Source organism: Nansenia antarctica, assembly GCF_963989245.1.
Source record: "Nansenia antarctica genome assembly, chromosome: 2".
Classification (NCBI taxonomy): domain Eukaryota; kingdom Metazoa; phylum Chordata; class Actinopteri; order Argentiniformes; family Microstomatidae; genus Nansenia; species Nansenia antarctica.
In genome coordinates this window covers 19,713,921-19,737,196 of record NC_137675.1, presented here as the reverse complement: position 1 = coordinate 19,737,196, position 23,276 = coordinate 19,713,921, and the positions used below count along the sequence as shown (strand labels likewise).

At 46.4% G+C, this 23,276-nt stretch overlaps 1 protein-coding gene across 1 annotated transcript in view; it reads left to right on the top strand.

The window, feature by feature from the left end:
• Window positions 1-9,285: 9,285 nt before the first annotated feature.
• The window catches only part of LOC308149918 (condensin complex subunit 3-like), a gene marked incomplete at both ends in the record, with an annotated part of 22,811 nt that continues 8,820 nt past the window's right edge, over window positions 9,286-23,276 (top strand). The window contains 12 exons of the mRNA XM_080522796.1: window positions 9,286-9,393; window positions 11,247-11,477; window positions 13,935-14,163; window positions 16,063-16,208; window positions 16,287-16,371; window positions 17,845-18,037; window positions 18,487-18,636; window positions 19,284-19,424; window positions 19,714-19,837; window positions 20,042-20,131; window positions 21,461-21,646; window positions 22,215-22,325. Of these exons, the coding sequence (XP_080378922.1) occupies window positions 9,286-9,393; window positions 11,247-11,477; window positions 13,935-14,163; window positions 16,063-16,208; window positions 16,287-16,371; window positions 17,845-18,037; window positions 18,487-18,636; window positions 19,284-19,424; window positions 19,714-19,837; window positions 20,042-20,131; window positions 21,461-21,646; window positions 22,215-22,325 (1,794 nt within the window). The remainder of the gene's footprint in view (window positions 9,394-11,246; window positions 11,478-13,934; window positions 14,164-16,062; window positions 16,209-16,286; window positions 16,372-17,844; window positions 18,038-18,486; window positions 18,637-19,283; window positions 19,425-19,713; window positions 19,838-20,041; window positions 20,132-21,460; window positions 21,647-22,214; window positions 22,326-23,276) is intronic.

Genomic DNA, 23,276 nt, shown 5'->3' with positions numbered 1-23,276 from the left:
AAATTCTCTTGCGACTGGCAAAGACTCTTCCAAGCTGGCAGAGAGTCCAAAATGGGCCAGATCTTTGAGCTCGCTGAGATGGGTCTTGAGTTTGTTGAATGCTGTTGTCTTTCCTATTCTGTACAAACTACTTGTTGTGTCACAGCCAGTGAGTGCATGACATGCTGGTAGACAGTTAGACATGTCTTTTCCAATCTTCTCAGATATGGTGTTGATGGGGACATAGCTCTCTCTCATTCCATGGCCTGTATGCATGTACACCAGAGATGAACCAAACATTTCTTTGCTTGCATAGTATATGAGCAGTACTTCCACATCTGTGTCATCAGACCTCACAATGATGCGGGAATATGACTCTGCAAGATGTATGGCATGGAGCACCATCCTTGTGTCTGCCTCCTCCTGATCACTGTACAGTGATGTCAAACTGCTGACTCCTGCTGTGCAGATGCTCTTCACCTCCTCCCCTTTGTCAAATCCACCTGCCAAGATGATGGAGTCATCTGAGTGTAGTCTCTATGGGGCTGCAATGACAATGTAGTTGCTCACAAACATGCACAGTGCAGTCTTGTTTCCACTACTCCTCAAGTACTTCCTGTAGTTTGGGACATTTGTGTTGCCAGTGATAACATGTGTAGGCCTTCCATCACTTGCACCTCTCCTTTGCCTCTCCAGGTCTTTGATTGACTGTGGGCCGTCATACCTGTCAAATACCATGACCACACATTGCATTTCATCCTGCCAGCAGCCGGAACCATGGTATTGCTTCAGACATGCAGTTGAGATGAAGGTCAAAGTTAGCTTCACGCTCTGATCGTAGCATTCTGAGTAAGAGATCAGCCCCTTTGAGGAAATTCAGCCAGTACTTAAAAGTTGCTGATTGTTGAACTCCCCTCTCTGAAAACTGTTGTATTCTTCTCCTCAGTTCAGGAAGGTCTGTCTCCACTTCACTTAAGAACTGTCTGGCAGAGACCTGGTCGTCGCCATGAAAGGCATGCTGCACATCTCGCAGGAGGTGTTCTTGTTCAGCAGACAATGGACTCTGGCCTTTTTTGTTCAGCCAGGAGACCAGTGCCATCCAGAAGAGCCTGAACAGAGCCTCTGAAACAACCTTGATGCTCCTCACACCTCTTGTCAGTTGTTTCCCCTGAAGCATCTGCCGAGCTGTTGCGTCAGCATAGACTCCAGACTCGGTTATCATGTCAAAGAGGCCCCCGTCTGCATACACCTTCCCAATGCTTGCCAGAAAGGCCATGGTGACGTGCATTCCTCCAATTCTCATGGTGATCTTGCCATCCAAAGCTTCAGGTTTGCTCCACAGAATTTGCTGTGCTTTGCTGTAGATGGCAAGGTCAGCAGTTACAAGTATATGCCTCTGTCCCAGTTCTTGAGCAAGCTGTGTGAGCTGCAAAAGAGCTGTATAGATTGTAGATAGGTCTGATGGTGAAGCTCTTATGAAGGGCATATATTGTACTGTTGTTAATGGGATGTCTGACGTGGATACATAGGCATTGAATGCAGACCATCCTGGGATTCTCTGGTCTTCTTCTTTCATGATACGGCTCACCTTCCAAAGTAAGTCTTGGCCTTCTGCTGCCTGAGCTTTTGTGCTGTCTGATTTGAGGACCTGTGGTAGAACTGCTGGTGGTTCAGATCGCCTACCTGGCTTGATGTATCTGAAATTCAAGAACAAGTCATTAGGCATCTTTTGTCATATAATTCAATCTTTAACAAAATGCCCTTACAAACAACAACACTCCAGATTCCTTAGATTATGATGTGTGACCTCACAAATAATGTGTAACTTGAATATTGGACACATGCTAGTCTGACTTACACAAGTGTAATGTGAAACTTGAAGCCTCCAGTGCACATTACACATTTTACATTTTAATATTGGATTATATTGCATTAACATACAGTATATCAGAGCCATTTTAATCAAGTATTGCATGTGTCTGGCAGATAGTTGGTCTATAATATTTACCTCTGAACCTCTTCATTATCCAAATCACAGCTGTCCAGGGCATGGAGAGATCTCTCTGGGATTCTCAGGATGGGGTTGTGTGCTGTGGCAACATCACCTCTTCTGTATACAACAATTGCCATGGAATCTGTTGTATTTTTGCCATCCAGCGTCTCTTCATTCTGGTCAAAGTTGTCAATGGCTGCATCAATTATCCCATGTTCTGTGGTTCTTGTCAGTCCATTTGGAATGTAAACACCTTTGCTTCTCTGTTATTGATCTGCTGCTACTGATGTGAGAAATTGACGCACTTCATCATACGACACACAATGACCCATCATGTGTAGCTTGTTGATAAGGGCCTTGCTGCCAAACTCATGATGGATCATAATCCCAAGTCCTAGTGTGATAGGTGTACGCCTGCTGCAGCACTGTGCAATTAGATCATGGCAAAAGGTTATAACACTTGTGTTATTCTTCAGAGCTGGGTCCTCATCACAGGTCTGCACATTTTTAAATGCACCTGCATTGACACACCAGTTCACAAAATCATACAGAGTGTTTGGCACATATTCACTGCACTGGAGAAGGGAAAGCTTGTCACTGCTTATGTAGAATTGAGGCTCATGCTCAACCTTTTCCATAGTTTTCCTCAATATACCTGCAGCCTGGTGGAGGATTTGAGTGTCAGTGAGGGTCTCTGTTCTCTGTGGAGGCATTGTCTCCCTGTCTTCTGTTATGTTTTCTCTGAGGAGAGAAGCTTCTCTCATTGCATGGCCAACAGTCATGGCACCAGAACAGATCAGATCAGATTTTCCAGGACGTTCAATGAAGATGAGTTTATCCCCATAATGCTGGTTCATCTTTTCTTTGAGTTTCCAGGATTTATACATTGTTGGTTCTGTAGCTGTACTCAGTTTTCCTTTATAGCTCTCAGTTACAGCACTCAGTGTTGTGACAGTCATATGCTTTGAAAAAACTGTCTTAGTTAATTCTTCAGTTAGCTCAATGAAAGCTCTTTCATGTTCATTTAACTTCTTTTCTGTTAAATGTTTGTTTCTAGCTGCTAGAATGTTCCTTTCTGAAAGATAGTGTCCTAGGCAACTTCTGTGATACTTTGCATCATAGGCAAAAAGATCTTCATAGGTCAGCATACGGTGATGTATTATTTCATCAAACCTCTCTGAGGCTGCGTTGAGGACCTTTGACCTTGTACTTTCACCTGTACCGGTACATATAGGGGTCAGGCCTTCTCTCTTTGTGACTTTCTGGCTGCAATTGAAACATTGGCTGCAAATGAAACACTAGCTACGGATGTCAAATCTAGTGTCTCTGGACAGTCTAAGTCTTTTACTGATCCTGGGGTGGTTCTTGATCACTGGTTGTAGGCGTATAGTTATGTGTGCTTGAATAACTGGCCCGACATGACCTGTGATATGAAACCTTGACCTTGAAGGACAGTATGTCATCTGAGTGGGGCGATAGTCTCTTATGAACTTCATCATCTCGTCCTTGAGCAACGTTCAGTATGGTTCTGAGTCCTTGTAAGCTGGGCTCTGCTAGCCTCTGCCTAGATCAGAATGCCTGCACTATGGTTTAAAAGCTCACAAATCTATCAACATATTCAACAACATATTAATATCATAGTTGGACATATGTGTTACCTGTTATCTGTCATTAGATTGGTGATAATCTGAACAGAACTGTCAATCCACAGCCCCTCTCCCTCTGAGATGGAGATTGTTATGGCTGCTGCTGCCCAGTTGGCTACACAGTTTTGAAACATGCAGCTGTCACTCAAACCAGAGTGGCAGAGAGTGTTCCACTGTCAAGCTTCAAAATTATTTCTATACTGTACTTTGAATTACGGTTCCAGTTTTAATAAAACCTGTACTATTTACACCTATGTTTTAGAGGCTTGCAATTTAGAACTAATAAACTTTATTTTATTGGGTTACTCTTATTCTGACTATTTGGTGATGTAGTTCAGCCACCTGGTATTTCCCTCTCCAAATATGATGACCATCAGAGTGAGCATTCTTAACTTATAGGCTATTATGCCACTTATCCCCCATTCGGAATTTGACTGTATCAGAGAAGAGGTAGGCCTATGTCTAAAGAAATCTCATTTGCAATAGAACTGTATGAGATATTTCCATACAACTACTGGTTATTGTTCAATAGCACCTTAGACAATTCAGTAATGATATATTTTTCAGGGATTTCTGTTTTTCTGATAAATTAGAGAAAAGTGATGGAGTCCTATGTTCCTGTCACCAAAAAGTACAATTTCCGTCTAAACTAAAGCTAAGTTTACAGGACTATAATTCAGTATTTATTTAGGTAAATAGTTGTCTGACTATTTGGTGATGTAGGACAACCACCTGGTTCATACCTCAGCAAATCTGAAGAGGAAAGGAGTGATCATTCTCAAGTTATGGGCTTTTTTGTCACCTTCCCCATATTCGGCCTGGTCTAATTTGGCTCTTTTTCAGGGATTGGGGTAGCTCTAAAGAACAACCAAAAAAACATATTTTCCCCCAAAATAAAATTTGACAACAATCAATTTCATTAATGGGAGACCCTAAAGATAAGAAAAATAATTGTTGTCATTTGCTCTACCTCGGGTAGGGGTATCTCGAAAACTAAAGCCTTTTTTGAGGACTTGCTGCTAGACTATTAGTCTGCAGTTCCACAGTTGAGGATTCAGTTCAACAAACACACTGTGGTAGGAACATTTGCCTATTATTGCAGTGCTGTGCTCAAACCAACTGTTAAATCCAGGTTTAGTCTGACAAGTCTCGCGAGAGTTCCTAAAAATATCCAGGCATATTCTGATAGGTCTCGCGAGAGTTATCAAAAATAAGCCAGGATTTTCCTTTAGCGACATTGATGGAATACCCCCCAGAGTGGCTGACGGTGAGATGACTTGGATGTGTGTTGTTGTTTGTTTGATATCTTGGATTTGTTTGATAGCCAATTGGTTGCTGTTGGGTGTTTGATATCAAGTTCAGTTCATGGTGTAGTTAAAGGGGCGGTACATAATTTTGGAATGTTTTATTGCATTGTAAATTATTTCATATTGTTTCTTAGCCGCTATATTTTGTGTTTATACCTTTTCAAGGTTTTTCACCTACTACTACTGCTACTACTTGTAATTCTGATGAAAAAGAGACCAAATTAAGTCCAAAATAAAAGGAGAAAGATAATTGCTGTCTGGTCATTGGATGCAGAAAGAGTGGAGTCCCAGTGAAACTCTGGTCAAACGGTCAAAGCCCTTTCAAGTTAGGGGAAGCACAGAAAACCAACACATAACTTGACAGATATGATGTTCTTTTGATCTATCATTAGATTAGATTACACTTTATTGTCATCGCAGAGTACAAATACTATACGACGAAATGCAGTTTAGCATCTAACCAGAAGTGCAAATAGTGATATAAAGGGCATAATATACATAGAACAAGAATGGTAGTGATAAGTAACTATGTAATATACAGTATGTGCAGACAGAGGTAGTGTTGTAAACATCAGTATAGAGGTATATACAGTTATGACAGCGGTTCCCAAACTTTTTCAATCAGGCCCCCCTTGGGTAATTGGAAATATTTTCGAGCCCCCCCTAACCCGGTCCCCACCTAGATTGATATAATTAATTGTATAAAGTTGTACAAACATTACATTTTCTCTTCTAATAATAACAAGACACATATATCCAACTATAGTTTTATATTTTATTATGGGTTGAAAAGGAACATAAGTGCTTGGCAAATGATCCTGTGCCACTGAAATATTCAACATATCAACATTAACTAATTTCTACTGCATCACTATTCTTACTCTACACATTCCTATCACAATTACGATCAATGACTTGTGTGTGCTTGCTTTGCCTTGCAAATCTTCTCAAAGCGGGGTTGTTGTTTTGAGACTGCCACTCTCAGTTCATTCTCAATGTTCAACTTCGACCTGTATTTGCTTTTGATAGCAGCAACAGCAGAAAAGCCTATCTCACACAGGTACGATGTTGCAAAAGGCAGCAGTATTCCCAGTTTTTTTTTTTATTAGTTTTTTTATTTTTATTTCTGCGCCCCCCCTGCAGTACCCCCGCGCCCCACTAGGGGGGCGCGCCCCACAGTTTGGGAAACGCTGAGTTATGAGATATAAACAGTTATGAGCTATAAACAGTTATGAGCTATGTCCACCTATTCCAACGCGCTGTGAACCTGCCGCGAGGAGGAGGAGGCAGCGCGCGCACACGCCCCTCAGCGAGATTCCGACCTCTCGCGAGAGCTGAGCTGAGAGACCGTTGAGATTTGAAAAAGAGGCGGCCGGTCGGAGAAACAACACAGCTGCTTTTGTCGTCAACAAAAGTAAGAATTATCTTACTTATTAACGATGTCTTAATGTGTCTTAATGTGTCTTAATGTGTGTATAAGTATATATGTAACCTATACACGATGTTACGTTAGTCATACATGTCGTGTTACTGCTTTAGGCCCTGTACACACTACTCCGTTTTTTTTTTTACCGGACGTTTTTCTCCCCGGTTTGAAACCGTGCTTTCTTGAGAACTCCGGCCAGGGTGAACTTTTGTAGAAACTCGGGTTTCAGCGGAGAGGTGTATACGGGAAAACCGGGGTTTTCGGCTTGAACGTCAAGAATATATGCGCCATTAGGCATTAGGCTACTTAAGACAATTTAAATCCTCCATTTTAAACCTCCATTGGCTAACATCTGTACTTTTGCCTCTAAGTGTTAACATGTCATTTTATGAAGTTTTAATATGTTTTCAGGCGAGAAAGTAACCATATATATTCCCAAAATGTGTCCAGTTTATCAAAATAACCCGTTTATATATCTAATCTGACGTTTCTTTCCGTCTTCTGTTAACTAGCTATATGACGGCTGCGTTCGTAAATTCGCCCTGGAAATCTGATCAGCACTCATGGAATGCCTCTTGTCCAATCAAATTACGGGACGTTGAACCCAGTGTGCGCTCCGGCGCTCTCAGAGCGGATTTACTAACGCACCCTGCATTGCTTGCATACCTTTACTGACAGAAACATCGTAATATAATTACAAGTTGTAAACTGATTTGGGGGCCCAATATCATTTTCTAACTTGTGATGACGACTACAGTTTTAATGTACACAGACATAATATGTTTCAAAAGGTTTAGGAAGTTTGAATAATAATAATAATAGGACCGGAAATGGTAGCTGTTTTATAGACTTCTGATTCGCCAAGGGGCACAGCCAGACGCTATTGGTTATTTTTGGCGCGGTTTAAACAATGTTCGCGGTTTTGTGTGGATGGTGTTTTTTTACAACTGTGATTGTGTGGACGCGATTCTTTTTTTAGGGAAAACGCACGGTGTAGTGTGGACAAGGCCTTAGTTTCACGTTAAACTGACCGTGTGAACACTTTAGCGAACATCCCTGTGGTAAGTAGTGGGTTAGCCACCCTGGCTAGCTGCCTCGCCCGCAGTACCCCGGGCGGCCTGGAGGGGAGGGGGGCGCTAGAGGGCTAGCTACGAGGGGCTTCTCAGGGTTGCTAGGCTACAGAGAGTAGGCAGGGTATCCGCGGTGTCTTGAAAAGTATTAAAAGTTGATAAATCAATTTTGGGAAAATCAAGACCCTTAATAAGGATTAAAAAGTCTTATCACGATTTTATGAGGTCTTGAATTTCATAGGTATTTTTCTGAATTAGACTCTGTCCAAAGAGTTTGAGTCCTAAAAACTTTGAGTAAAAGTTTAGTGAATTTATTCGTTTTTATTAAAAAACGAAGATGAACCTGAACATTGTGTTGTATGATAGTGGTCTAGTCTGTTGCAAACTAAAACTGTTAAGTTAAAGGTGTCACTGATGTCAACGGTTACAACTCCAAGTGGCGGTGAGGTCTGGAAAAATATTGACAAGGTCTTTAAAAAGTCTTAGAAAGGTATTGAAATTAATCTCCAGATTCCTGTATATGCCCTGAGTAGGTAACATAGACACGGCTGTTCTAGTGTCAACTGTCACTTAGATCCAACTGTCACTTAGATCCAACTGTCACTTAGATCCAACTGTCACTTAGATCCAACTGTCACTTTCAAATTAACCTCAAGATTCCTGTATATACCCTGTAATCACATGTCATGTCCCTGCTGCTTTAGTTCAGTGGAAACTTCAAACTTGTGTGTAAATGGACTGACTTATACAGCACCTTATTCCAAAGCGCTTTACAATAATGGCCCCTCTCTAAAGGACTTTGAGCTGCAACGTTTGCAGGACATTACGTTTGCTATACATTATTATTAGTATTATTAGTATTATTATTCACCCATTAACACACACATCCATAAATAGCGGCAAGCGACCCATGCAAGGCGTCGGCCCGCTCATTACATTGGGAGCAAATTGGGATTCAGTGTCTTGCCCAAGGACAACCTGACATGTGGCCAGCCGGGGTTCGAACTGCCGACCTTGCGATCATTAGACCCCGGCTCTACCTCCTGCGCCGCATCCACCCAAACGTGTGTGTAAACACATTAGCGAACGTCCCTGTAGTGTCCCACTGTCCCCCCCACCCCCAGAGACAGATCTGTAGTGTCCCCCCACCCCCAGAGACAGATCTGTAGTGTCCCCCCACCCCCAGAGACAGATCTGTAGTGTCCCCCCACCCCCAGACAAAGGTATCGAAGGACTGTAGTTGTATTGCACGAGAGAAGTATGTTATGATATATATTTCAATACCGTGAACTGAAATTATGCAGCTTTAAACTACTTCGCAGTACAGCCTAACTTTAGCTAGATGGTAGTAGCCAACAGTAGTACCGGAACCACTGTGTTGTTGAGACGATCTAGCCGGTAAGAAAACAGCTTTGGACTTTGGATATAATCTCACTATAATAATAATAATAATAATAATAATAATAATAATAATAATAATAATAACCTTTATTTGTATAGCACTTTTCCTGCAAACGTTGCAGCTCAAAGTGCTTTAACAAAATAACAAAATAATATAAGAATGACTATAAGATTTAATCAAGTCAGTACATTACATACAAATATATAGATTCATCAACTAACATTAATGTCATTTAAAGTCATTTTAAGGCAATATTAAAAATATGGGTTTTTAGTCTTGACTTGAACATGTGCTGAGGTTGCATCCCTAATGCAAACTGGCAGTGCATTCCACAATCTGGCTGCATAAAATGAGAATGCAGCCTCACCAAATCTCTTCTTTTGTGCATGTGGTACACAGAGAAAACCATTGTACGGCTGACAACGCTTTTAAAAGTAACGTGTTCGTCCAGGAGAGTTAAAGATGACCACAGACGGAGACCTGGAGATCAAAGAGGCGTTCCAGCGGGCCCAGAAGGGCCACACCAACAGAGCCGAGCTGGTGGCCAGCCTCAAGGCCCGCTACAGCAAGGTAGGCAGGGTTCCCACGGGTCCTTGAAATCCTTGAAAGTTATGGGGCTTTTCCACTAGAGGGCTGACCCGGTCAGTCCGGGCTGGCCTGCTTCTTTGGCGCTTTTCCATTTGTCGGCCTGGGTCGGGTCGGGTCGCTTCTTTAGCTACCCATCGTGAGCATGGCCGACCCCTTCCACCCCGGCCACGGCCTCCTCACCCTGCTTCCCTCTGGAAGAAGGTTGCGGCTGCCCAAGGCACTGAAGGCCCGCCACAGGCTCAGTTTCTTCCCCTCAGCCGCCAGGCTGATAAATGACTCTGGCTTCCCCCTCCCCCCCGCCCCCAAGTCTGCCCAGGACTGAATATGCACTGGACTCACTGTAAAAACTCTGCACTGCACTTTATATATGTTGCACTATCCAATGCACTGTTGTCTGTCCTGTGTTTTCCTGTTTTTTGCATTTGTTTTTGTATACATGTGAAAAAAGTATAAACGCACTTACTGTAATGCCGAAGCAAATTCCTATATGTGTATGCATAATGGCAATAAACGTTATCTGAATCTGAATCTGAGCAGGAACCATAGGGCCGAAGGGTACCTTTTTGCCAGGCTGCGTGTGACGTGTGACGCTGCACACCGTTGATTGGTCAATGGAAATCGTCATCCCATGTTCATAGATTTCTTCGCTAACCGCCATCTTTAAATACCACATTCGCTCTTGGAAAATGTCACTACAGTTTCTGTAATAGCTTATTAATAAAGATTCGAAAAATTATGCAGACCATCGTATTATCTTAGTTTAATGTCATTTCAATGCATCATAGAACTTTTATTTACAACAAGCATAACACAAAAAATCGCTATTATGCACCGTCTTTGCCCGTGAATAACACCGGCTGTGAAGGTGGTACAAACACAATACTCCTTTGCTAACTTCACCATCGGTATACGGTCATTTTGAGCCCTTAACCACCACGCTGACACCCCGAGAAGTTATGCTTTTAACCGTAAACTCAATGAACCGGGAGTTCACACGCTGCTGCTCGCAGCACCGCGCCTGCTGGTTGAAACTCCCGTTGACAGCGGGGCGAGAGAATCGTTTTAACAGGGAATTCGCTCCGCGCTGTGTCGACCGTGATAGCAGTGTCGTATCGACACCATTCAAATGGTTTTGGATTCCCTGTCCTCTCCCCTATCCGGACACGTTTGAATTGTTATCCTAACCCACGGTAACTTACAGTTATTAACCCGCAAAGGGCACCGTCTTTGCCCGTGAATAACACCGGCTATGGAGGTGGTACAATCACAATACTCCTTTGCTAACTTCACCATCGGTATACGGTCATTTTGAGCCCTGAACCACCGCGCTGACACCCCGAGAAGTTATGCTTTTAACCGTAAACTCAATGAACCGGGAGTCCACCCGCTGCTGCAAGCGTATCTATAACGAACGCGGAGATTGAATGAGCCCCGCGTCAGTCAGCCTTTCCGTAGAAATACATCGCTCCGTTATATATCTAACGTTACATGTTTTAAGGCTGATCTTTTGCGATCGGCCATTTTTGCCGATCACCGATCGAGTCATTTGGAGTGAAATCGGCCGATTTAAATCGGTGGCCGATAAATCGGAGCATCCCTACATCAAACACTCAAATCTGTGCAAAAAAACGTAGTTTATTGGGCAAGCTTTCGTTCATAGACCTTCTTCTTCAGGCATTTATATTAAAACACTCTATTGATACTCTTCACTTCCATTCTTCAGAAACTAAACTACATTTTTTGAGTTTGGAGTGTGTGCGGAGGCTGTTATTTTGCACTTGACAAAACCAATTAAAATAATGTGTTTTTGTTTTCACCATCCTGACGCTGTCTAGCTGGAGGACAAGACGGTGTTCCACCAGGAGTTCATCCACTACCTGAAGTATGCCATGATCGTGTACGAGCGCGAGCCCGCGGTGGAGCACGTCATCGGGTTTGTGTCCATGTTCGCCACAAGCTTTCAGTCTCCCCCGAAGGAGGGGGGGGAGGAGGAGGAGGGAGATGACGATGATGAGGAGGAGGAGGAGCACCCTTTCCTGAGCTACATGTTCACCTTCCTGCTGGAGGTATTTTAACACAACACACACAGCCCTAACGCACACACACACACACAGCCCTAATGCACACACACACACACACACACACACACACACACACACAGCCCTAACAAACACACACACACACACAGCCCTAACGCACACACACACACAAACACAGCCCTAACGCACGCACGCGCACACACACACACGTACACACACAGCCCTAACGCACGCACACACACAAACACAGCCCTAACGCACGCACACAAACACACACACAGCCCTAACCCCCCCCCCCCCACACACACACACACACACAGCCCTAATGCACACACACACACACCAGGGTTTCCGTTAACCGGTAATTACCGGTCTTTGTCCGGTAAAATTTGTTGAAGTCCGACAAATTGAAAACTCGTCGGACATAATGTCCGGTGAAAATAATTCCCTCTAAGCACAATTTGAATACAATTCGCTAAAGTTCACATTATGTATTCAAATTGGCTTCGGGCCACCATTTTCAGCTGAGCACCAAACACACACACACTCATACACACACAACACTGCCCGAGAGAGAAGGACCCGCCCCCTTTAGTTAGCGGCTAACTAAAGGGGGCGGGTCCTTCTCTCTCGGGCAGTGTTGTGTGTGTGTGTTTGGTGCTCAGCTGAAAATGGTGTCCCGAAGCGGAGCGCCTTAACTTTATCGCACAATAACAAGGATAACAAACGAAACGGACAACATTTACACTAAGATGGAGACAAACTTCAGCGATATGATCTAACAGCCGGTCTTCAGGATGACATACAGACCCGTATGAGCTTACAGGGCTATCCCCTATCTATCTGAGAAAAGGCATAGGCCGGCTGTAACATCGAACGGAAATTAGCCTATACGCATTGCAAGTTAATTTAAAGCCTATTTATTTTCAAAGAGTTGTATTCTATTTTATTTTATCTGATAAAAGGCATATGAACGGAAATTAGGCTAGCCGTGTCACGCCAGAAGCCTACATGCTTGCACTGTTCAATAAAATGTTATACATCTAGACATTGTGGTATTTCTTTATATACGTATCCCAGCCTGCCTATCAATCGTTTCTCAATAAACAGTTATGTTCTCCTCATTGTCATACTCCCGAGTCCGATTAAGTATGATTTGACAGGCAGCTAAACGAAATGCCTTCCCAACCAGCGAGACCTGGGGGGTATTCCATCAACGTCGCTAAAGGAAAATCTAGGCTTATTTTGACAAGTCTCGCGAGATCTATCAAGATATGCCTGGATCTTTTTAAGAGTCTCGCGAGACTTAACGAAATAAGCCTAGATTTTCCTTTAGCGACGTTGATGGAACACCCCCCTGGTTATAGAAATGACGTTGTTTTATTGATTAAAAAAAAGGGTAAAACTGGAAAGAGAAAATAGAAAACTCACATTAATCCCAAACAATTTAACAAACTTCAGTTAACGTAATGTGGAGTCCGTTCATTGATCGATGCTGTCTGTTCAGTTCCCAGTGAGGCGCCCGTTCAGCGCTGGACATAATGGCATAGCGCGCATGCGAATCATGTTATATTATATAGCTCGCATCTAATCGTATCGGATGATAAATAGACATTAAATGGCATATATAGGCCGCTACACAACAGTAATCACCGCGACAAACAGCTATATTATATTTTAATATGATGACCGGAATATATCACGTTTGTCCGGTAAATCGAAATCTTCCCGGACACGGTGTCCGGCGGCAATTTTTTCTAACGGAAACCCTGACACACACACACACACACACACACACACACAGCCCTAACAAACACACACACACACACACACACACAGCCCTAACGCACACACACACACACACACACAAACACAGCCCTAACGCACGCACACACACAAACACAGCCCTAACGCACGCACACAAACACACACACATACAGCCCTAACGCACGCACACACACACAGCGGTCTATATTGAACAAGAATACTATGAACTACATGGTGAACATATCTCAGCGATGTTTCAGGATTTCCTGTTTTTTTTTCTTCTCTCTCTTAACGTTCTCTCCATCCCTGTTCTCTCTCTCCCCCCCACCCTCATCCCTCCCTCACTCCATCTCTCCCCCACCCTCATCCCTCCCTCACTCCATCTCTCCCCCACCCTCATCCCTCCCTCCCCCCTCCCTCCCTCTCTCTCTCCACCCTCATCCCTCCACCCTCATCCCTCCCTCACTCCATCTCTCCCCCACCCTCATCCCTCCCTCCCCCCTCCCTCCCTCTCACTCTCCACCCTCATCCCTCCCTCCCCCCTCCCTCCCTCTCTCTCTCCACCCTCATCCCTCCCTCCCTCCACCCTCATCCCTCCCTCACTCCATCTCTCCCCCACCCTCACCCTCCCTCCCCCCTCCCTCCCTCTCACTCTCCACCCTCATCCCACCCTCATTCCCTCCATCCCTCTCTCCCTCCCTCCGGCCGCCCCCTCAGTCCCACAAGGCCGACAGCCGCGCGGTGCGTTTCCGCGTGTGTCAGCTGATCAAAAAGCTGCTGGGCAGCATGGCGGCGAACGCCGTGATCGATGACGACCTGTTCGACAGCATCATCCAGGCCATGCTGGTCCGCGTCACCGACAAGTTCCCCAACATCCGCATCCAGGCCGTGCTCGCCATGACCCGCCTGCAGGAGCCCCAGAACCCAGACTGTCCCACCATTAAAGGTAATGTCTGTCTGTCCCACCATTAAAGGTAATGTCTGTCTATCCCACCATTAAAGGTACTGACTGTCTGTCCCACCATTAAAGGTACTGTCTGTCTGTCCCACCATTAAAGGTAATGTCTGTCTGTCCCACCATTAAAGGTACTGTCTGTCTGTCCCACCATTAAAGGTACTGTCTGTCTGTCCCACCATTAAAGGTACTGACTGTCTGTCCCACCATTAAAGGTACTGTCTGTCTGTCCCACCATTAAAGGTACTGTCTGTCTGTCCCACCATTAAAGGTACTGACTGTCTGTCCCACCATTAAAGGTACTGACTGTCTGTCCCACCATTAAAGGTACTGACTGTCTGTCCCACCATTAAAGGTACTGACTGTCTGTCCCACCATTAAAGGAACTGACTGTCTGTCCAACCATTAAAGGTACTGACTGACTGTCCCACCATTAAAGGTACTGTCTGTCTGTCCCACCATTAAAGGTACTGTCTGTCTGTCCCACCATTAAAGGTAATGTCTGTCTGTCCCACCATTAAAGGTACTGACTGACTGTCCCACCATTAAAGGTACTGACTGTCTGTCCCACCATTAAAGGTACTGACTGTCTGTCCCACCATTAAAGGTACTGACTGACTGTCTCACCATTAAAGGTACTGACTGTCTGTCCCACCATTAAAGGTACTGACTGACTGTCCCACCATTAAAGGTACTGACTGTCTGTCCCACCATTAAAGGTACTGACTGTCTGTCCCACCATTAAAGGTACTGACCGACTGTCTCACCATTAAAGGTACTGACTGACTGTCCCACCATTAAAGGTACTGTCTGTCTGTCCCACCATTAAAGGTACTGACTGACTGTCCCACCATTAAAGGTACTGACTGACTGTCCCACCATTAAAGGTACTGACTGTCTGTCCCACCATTAAAGGTACTGTCTGTCCCACCATTAAAGGTACTGTCTGTCTGTCCCACCATTAAAGGTACTGTCTGCCTGTATTACCATTAAAGGTACTGACTGACTGTTAAAGGTACTGACTGTCTGTCCCACCATTAAAGGTACTGACTGTCTATCCCACCATTAAAGGTACTGACTGTCTGTCCCACCATTAAAGGTACTGACTGACTGTCCCACCATTAAAGGTACTGACTGTCTGTCCCACCATTAAAGGTACTGTCTGTCTGTCCCACCATTAAAGGTACTGTCTGTCTGTCCCACCATTAAAGGTACTGTCTGTCTGTCCCACCATTAAAGGTACTGTCTGTCTGTCCCACCATTAAAGGTACTGTCTGTCTGTCCCACCATTAAAGGTACTGACTGTCTGTCCCACCATTAAAGGTACTGTCTGTCTGTCCCACCATTAAAGGTACTGACTGACTGTCCCACCATTAAAGGTACTGTCTGTCTGTCCCACCATTAAAGGTACTGTCTGTCTGTCCCACCATTAAAGGTACTGTCTGTCTGTCCCACCATTAAAGGTACTGACTGACTGTCCCACCATTAAAGGTACTGACTGACTGTCCCACCATTAAAGGTACTGTCTCTCTGTCTCACCATTAAAGGTATTGACTGTCTGTCCCACCATTAAAGGTACTGTCTGTCTGTCCCACCATTAAAGGTACTGACTGACTGTCCCACCATTAAAGGTACTGACTGACTGTCCCACCATTAAAGGTACTGACTGACTCAGGGTTTCCGTTAACCGGTAATTACCGGTCTTTGTCCGGTAAAATATGTTGAAGTCCGACATATTTAAACCTCTTCGGTCATAATGTCCGGTGAAAATAATTCCGGTACATAATGTCCTCCCTCTCTCCCTGCCTAGCCTACCTGTTGATCCTGGAGAATGACTCACACACACACACACTATAAACACACTGACCCTCCCTCCCTCCCTCCCTCCAGCCTACATGTTGATCCTGGAGAATGACTCCAACGCGGAGGTGCGTCGTGCGGTGCTGTCCTCCATCACCCCCATCCCCCTCACCCTCCCCAAGATACTCACACGCACCAGGGACGTCAAGGAGAACGTCCGCAAGCTGGCCTACGAGGTACACACACACACACACACACGCACGCGCGTTGGTAGTCTGGGTCAGGGAGAGTGAGGTTGTGTGTGTGTGTTTCAGGTTCTGGCTGAGAAGGTTCCCGTCAAAGCTCTGCACATCGCCCAGAGGGTCAGTCTGCTGCAGGAGGGCCTGCACGACTCCTCAGGTACTGTGTGTGTGTGTGTGTGTGTCTCTGTGTGTCTCTAGTTGACTATCTGTGCAGTATAGTACAGTGGATTGTGTACATAGCCTTTATTTATGTAAACCAGCTCCTTACCTTCTTGTGATTTTATTCTTTTTCTAAAAGTTTTTTTTTTTTTCCCTTTCCTAACACCAGGGGAGCCACCCCTCCTAAATTTCGTTGTTTGGTACCTGTACTGTAGCAATGACAATAAAGTCCATTCATTCATTCATTCATTCATTCATCTGGGTCTGTGTGTCTCTGGGTGTCTGTGTGTCTCTCTGGGTGTCTCTGGGTGTGTCTGTGTGTCTCTCTGTGTGTGTCTTGGTGTCTCTGTGTGTGTCTCTCTGTGTGTCTCTGTGTGTGTCTGGGTGTCTCTGTGTGTGTCTGGGTGTCTCTGTGTGTCTCTGTGTGTCTGGGTGTCTCTGTGTCTCTGTGTGTCTCTGGATGTCTCTGGGTCTCTCTGTGTGTGTCTGTGTGTCTCTGGATGTCTCTGTGTGTCTGTATGTCTCTCTGTGTGTCTCTGTGTGTCTGTATGTCTCTCTGTGTGTCTCTGTGTGTATCTGTGTGTCTCTGTGTGTCTCTGTGTCTCTGTGTGTCTGTATGTCTCTCTGTGTGTCTCTGTGTGTATCTGTGTGTCTCTGGATGCCTCTGTGTCTCTGTGTGTCTGTATGTCTCTCTGTGTGTCTCTGTGTGTCTGTATGTCTCTCTGTGTGTCTCTGTGTCTCTCTGGGTCTCTCTGTGTGTCTCTGTGTGTCTCTGGATGCCTCTGTGTCTCTGTGTGTCTGTATGTCTCTGTGTGTCTCTGTGTGTCTGTATGTCTCTCTGTGTGTCTCTGTGTGTATCTGTGTGTCTCTGGATGCCTGTGTGTCTCTGTGTGTCTCTGTGTCTCTGTGTGTCTCTGTGTGTATCTGTGTGTCTCTGGATGCCTCTGTGTCTCTGTGTGTCTGTATGTCTCTCTGTGTGTCTCTGTGTGTATCTGTGTGTCTCTGGATGCCTCTGTGTCTCTGTGTGTCTGTATGTCTCTCTGTGTGTCTCTGTGTGTATCTGTGTGTCTCTGGATGCCTCTGTGTCTCTGTGTGTCTCTGTGTGTATCTGTGTGTCTCTGTGTCTCTGTGTCTCTGTGTGTCTCTGTGTGTCTCTGGATGCCTCTGTGTCTCTGTGTGTCTGTGTGTCTCTGTGTGTCTCTGTGTGTCTCTGTGTGTCTCTGGATGCCTCTGTGTCTCTGTGTGTCTCTGTGTCTCTGTGTGTCTCTGTGTGTGTCTGTGTGTCTCTGTGTGTCTCTGGATGCCTCTGTGTCTCTGTGTGTCTCTGTGTCTCTGTGTGTCTCTGTGTGCAGTATAGTTCTCCCCAGAGTAACCACGCTCTAACCGTCTCTTTAGGGTGCTGTATGTTGTCTAACGTGTGTGTGTGTGTGTGTGTGTGTGTGTGTGTGTGTGTGTGTGTGTGTGTGTGCAGAGCCGGTCAGGGAGGTGGTGCGCTCCTGCCTGCTGCCCGCCTGGCTGCGGCTGCTGCAGGGAGACGTGTTGGACCTGCTGCACATGCTGGACGTGGAGAACTGCAGCCAGACGGCCCTGGACACGCTGAGCGCCCTGCTGTCCTCCTCCCCCCCCCAGGGGGCGCTGCAGGACGCCATAGGGCTGGGGGACAGGTACACACACACACACACACACCCCCCCAGGGCCGGCTGGAGGACGCCATAGGGCTGGGGGACAGGTACACACACACACACACACTGGAGGACACACACACACACACACAGACATACACTTGTAGATACATATTGAATGACACTAAAAGTTACTGATGTGATTGTGTTTTTTCTGTGTGTGTCTCCCTGTGTGTGTGTGTGTGTGTCCCTGTCTGTGTGTCCCTCTCCGTGTGTGTGTCTGTGTGTGTATTATGTCCCTGTGTGTGTGTGTGTGTGTGTGTGTATATGTCCCCCTGTGTGTGTGTGTCTGTGTGTGTGTCTGTGTGTGTGTGTGTCCGTTTGTGTGTGTGTGTGTCTGTGTGTGTGTGTGCCTGTGTGTGTGTGTGTGTGTGTGTGTGTGTGTGTGTGTGTGTCTCTGTCCCTGTCCCTGTCCCTGTCCCTGTGTGTAGGAGGCTGATCCCGGTGGAGTCTCTGAGCTGTGAGCGGGTGCTGTGCTGGAGGGCTCTGTGTGAGCATGTGAAGGCCCAGGGAGACCAGGGGGAGGAGCTGCTGGAGCGCCTGCTGCCTGACGCTGCCACCTACGCTGACTACCTGTCTGGGTAACACACCTATACACACCTTAATACACACCCTAACACACCTCCTAACACACCCTAACACCTACGCTGACTACCTGTCTGGGTAACACACCTTAATACACATTAATACACATTAATACACCTTAATACACACCCTAACACCTACGCTGACTACCTGTCTGGGTAACACACCGTAACACACCTTAATACACACCCTAACACTCACCTAACACACCCTAACACACCTCCTAACACACCCTAACACCTACGCTGACTACCTGTCTGGGTAACACACCTTAATACACACCTTAATATACACCTTAACACACCCTAACACCTACGCTGACTACCTGTCTGGGTAACACACCTATACACACACCTAACACACCCTAACACACCTCCTAACACACCCTGCCATCTACGCTGACTACCTGTCTGGGTAACACACCTTAATACACACCTTAATACACCTTAACACACCCTAACACACCCTGCCACCTACGCTGACTACCTGTCTGGGTAACACACCGTCACCTCTCTGTCCTCTGGCTAAAACTGCCTATGGTGGTGTTATAACCATGTTATAACCATGCAGGTACCTGAAGGGAGATGTTATAACCATGCAGGTACCTGAAGGGAGGTGTTATAACCATGTTATAACCATGCAGGTACCTGAAGGGTGTTCCAGTGATGTCGGAGGAGCAGCGAGCGGACTTCACCCAGCTGGAGATGGTGATGAAAAAGGAGTTCATCTCCCAACAGCTCATCCACCTGACTGGCTGTCTGGACACCAACGAGGAGGGAGGGAGGTGAGAGGGGGGGGAGGGGGGGAGGAGGAGGAGAAGGGAGAGAGGGAGGGAGGGTGGTGGGAGGAGGAGGAGGTGAGAGGGGAGGAGGAGGAGGGAGAGAGGTGAGAGAGGAGGAGGAGGGAGGGATGGGTCAGAGCTGATCTGTATGTCACTGTGTAGGTCTGGTCTGCGTCCACCACACTGCTGGACAATGTGACAACGAACGTTAGCGAACGAACTGACGAAGTTAGCAGTTGGCCCTGTTTTGCGTCACTACTCTGACTACTGTTCCCATGATGCTGTGCTGCAGGAGGTGTGTCCTGGCGGTGCTGCAGGAGATGTTGAGGCTCCCAGAGACGCCCCCCTCCCTGGTGTCCCTCCTCACCCAGAAGCTGCTAAGCCTGTTCCCTGACGACACGAGACGCACGCAGGCCGTGAGTCACACACACTCACACACACTCACACACACACACACACACACACACGCACTCACACACACACACACACACGCACTCACACACACACACACACACACACGCACTCACACACACGCACTCACACACACACACACACACACACACACGCACACACAGACATAGGGTACAATGTGTGTGTGTGTGTGTGTGTGTGGTCGCCAGGTGGCTGCGATCATCTCTGACGTGAGGGAGCCCATCGTGGCCGTCAGCCAGCCTGTGGGCGAGAACGAGCTCCGCAGGAGACAAGTCAAGGTGAGAGAACCAGGAACCTAGAACCAGGAACCTAGAACCAGCAACCTAGAACCAGGGGAACCTAGAATCAGCAACCTAGAACCAGGGGAACCTAGAACCAGGAACCTAGAACCAAAGAAAGATTTGCGGCTCAAAAACCGGATGGTTTTAGTGAAGGAAGTGGTTGCTTATTTCATTTCATTTCAAGCCTTTATTTCATCTCTGGGACCTGAGGGAGACCCTCGTGTTGGGTGGGCCGAGTGTCCAGGATGATCACTGCAACACAGTAAACACATAAACATGCACAGTGCAACAATACAAAACACAATGGACCAGTCAAGGCAGGTGCAGATAGATATGCAGTGGTCCCTAGTCAGGAGTGTGGAGCAGCCAATAAGAAGGCAGTCTTTCCATGCTCTGTACGCATACTGGGGACCTTTAGAGTAAGCCAGTTATTTGATCGGGTGAGTTAAGGGCCAATATTCTGACTTCAAATATTGGCAAATTCCCAAGTAGCGCCTTATAAATAAACAGATACCAAGGCCTTGTAAATAAACAGATACCAAGGCCTTGTAAATAAACAGATACCAAGGCCTTGTAAATAAACAGATACCAAGGCCTATTATAAATAAACAGATACCAAGGCCTTATAAATAAACAGATACCAAGGCCTTGTAAATAAACAGATACCAAGGCCTTATAAATAAACAGATACCAAGGCCTTGTAAATAAACAGATACCAAGGCCTATTATAAATAAACAGATACCAAGGCCTTATAAATAAACAGATACCAAGGCCTTGTAAATAAACTGATACCAAGGCCTTGTAAATAAACAGATACCAAGGCCTTGTAAATAAACAGATACCAAGGCCTATTATAAATAAACAGATACCAAGGCCTATTATAAATAAACAGATACCAAGGCCTTGTAAATAAACAGATACCAAGGCCTATTTCACCTGGTTGCTGATATGAACCTGGAACAGACGCAGGAGTTTAAACGGAACCCAGGTTCAAGACCAACACAGAGGCTGATGCTCCCTCCTTCCCTCCATCCATCCATCCCTCCATCCATCCCTCCCTGCATCCATCCATCCCTCCCTCCCTCCCTCCGCGCGCTTTGCTGCCCCAACTCCTTCTTCCTCTTGCTCCCTCTTTTTTTGAACCCTTCCCTCTCTCTCTCTCTCTCTCTCTCTCTCTCTCTCTCCTTCTATCTCTCTCTCTCTAGAGAGTAAATGAAGTGAAGGTACGTGTCCTTGGTGAATCTAAGCAGATCCTGACGAGAGTGGGGCAGCAGCAAGTTTCATGATCTCTCTCCTCCTCTCTTTCCCCCCCCTGCGTGGTCCAGCTGGCGGAGGCGAAGGTGCGTATCATAGAGGCCAAGATGGGCCTGGAGGAGAGCGTGGCGGCCCAGGACTTCAGCGCCGCGGCCCAGCTGAAGGAGACCGTCCGGGGCCTGGAGGAGCACTGGGCCGCCCTGCTGCTGGAGGCCCAGGAGAGCTGCCAGACGGACAAGGACACGCGCGTGGAGAAGGTACGCACGCAGGGACGCATGGACACACACCCCGCAGAGAGGGAGAGAGAGAGAGACAGGGGGGAGAAAGGGAGAGACAGAGAGAGAGAGGGAGGGAGGGAGAGAGAGAGAGAGGGAGAGAGGGACAGACAGACAGAGAGAGAGAGAGGGACAGAGAGAGAGGGAGGGGGGGAGATAGAGAGAGGGACAGACAGAGAGAGAGAGAGAGAGAGAGAGACAGAGAGGGAGAGATAGAGAGGGAGGGAGAGAGAGAGAGAGGAAGAGAGAGGGAGGGAGGGAGAGACAGACAGAGAGGGAGAAATGCAGCGACTGCGGCAGTTACATTCATCATGTCATTGCTCCCGGTCAGATATGTCGCCTTAAGATTGCACATGATCGACCGCCCGCCAACACACACACACACACACACACACACACACACACACACACACACACACACACACACCCTGCAGACGTTACTCAAAGTAATGTATGTCTAAATGAATGTTTGTCTAAATACAACTGTTATCTATGGAATTAGGATGAACTGTGTGTGTGTGTGTGTGTGTGTGTGTGTGTGTGTGTGTAGACAGACCCAGACACCATGCTGCGGTGCCTGACCATGTGTCTTGAGCTGCTGAAGCAGATGAACATGAAGACCCGCATGGGGCCGACCATGACCGCCATCACCTCCTCTCTGGTACACACACACACACACACACACACACACACACACACACCCCACCATGACCGCCATCACCTCCTCTCTGGTACACACACACACACACACACACACACACACACACACACACACACCCCACCATGACCGCCATCACCTCCTCTCTGGTACACACACACACACACACACACACACACACCACCATGACCGCCATCACCTCCTCTCTGGTACACACACACACACACACACCACCATGACCGCCATCACCTCCTCTCTAGTACACACACACACACCTGGGTTTCCGTTAACCGGTAATTACCGGTCTTTGTCCGGTAAAATCTGTTGAAGTCCGACATATTTAAACCTCTTCGGTCATAATGTCCGACGAAAATAATTCCCTCTAAGCACAATTTGAATACAATTTGCTAAAATTAATTTCTCACATATTCTGATTCCTTCTACATTAAAAAAGACGAATATATAGGCTATATTTTTTTATTTGATTATTAATGTGTAGACTAGCCTACGCGATGAACAAACAGCGGCAGGGTTGCCAGATGGGATTGACAATTTACAGCTTAACTAGTCCGCTAAATAACCGCTAAACCCAGTAGCCCATTCGGCGGTAACCCGCCCCATCTGGCAACCCTGTCTCACAACGGCGCGAGTAATTTGTGGTTTGCGGAGAGTGAAGGTACCTTTCGGGAGTAGTTGTGAGGGAGAAATTCGTCAGTTAATTTAGTTTGATCTAGTCTAAATAAAACCACTGCAGTGACAGGAGTCAAGGTTATTGTTCTGCGTGTTTTGGATGTGCTAGAGCACAGTGAATGACCACCGAGGGCCGTGAGATGCGGCTAGTAAAGGACGCTAGCCATCTCAACCCCGTTCATTGATTGAGCCTGCCGTGCCCGTTCCAGCCCTGAGTCAGGAGATTCAGAGTACAACATCCTCCTGGCTACCTCTTCTACTCCG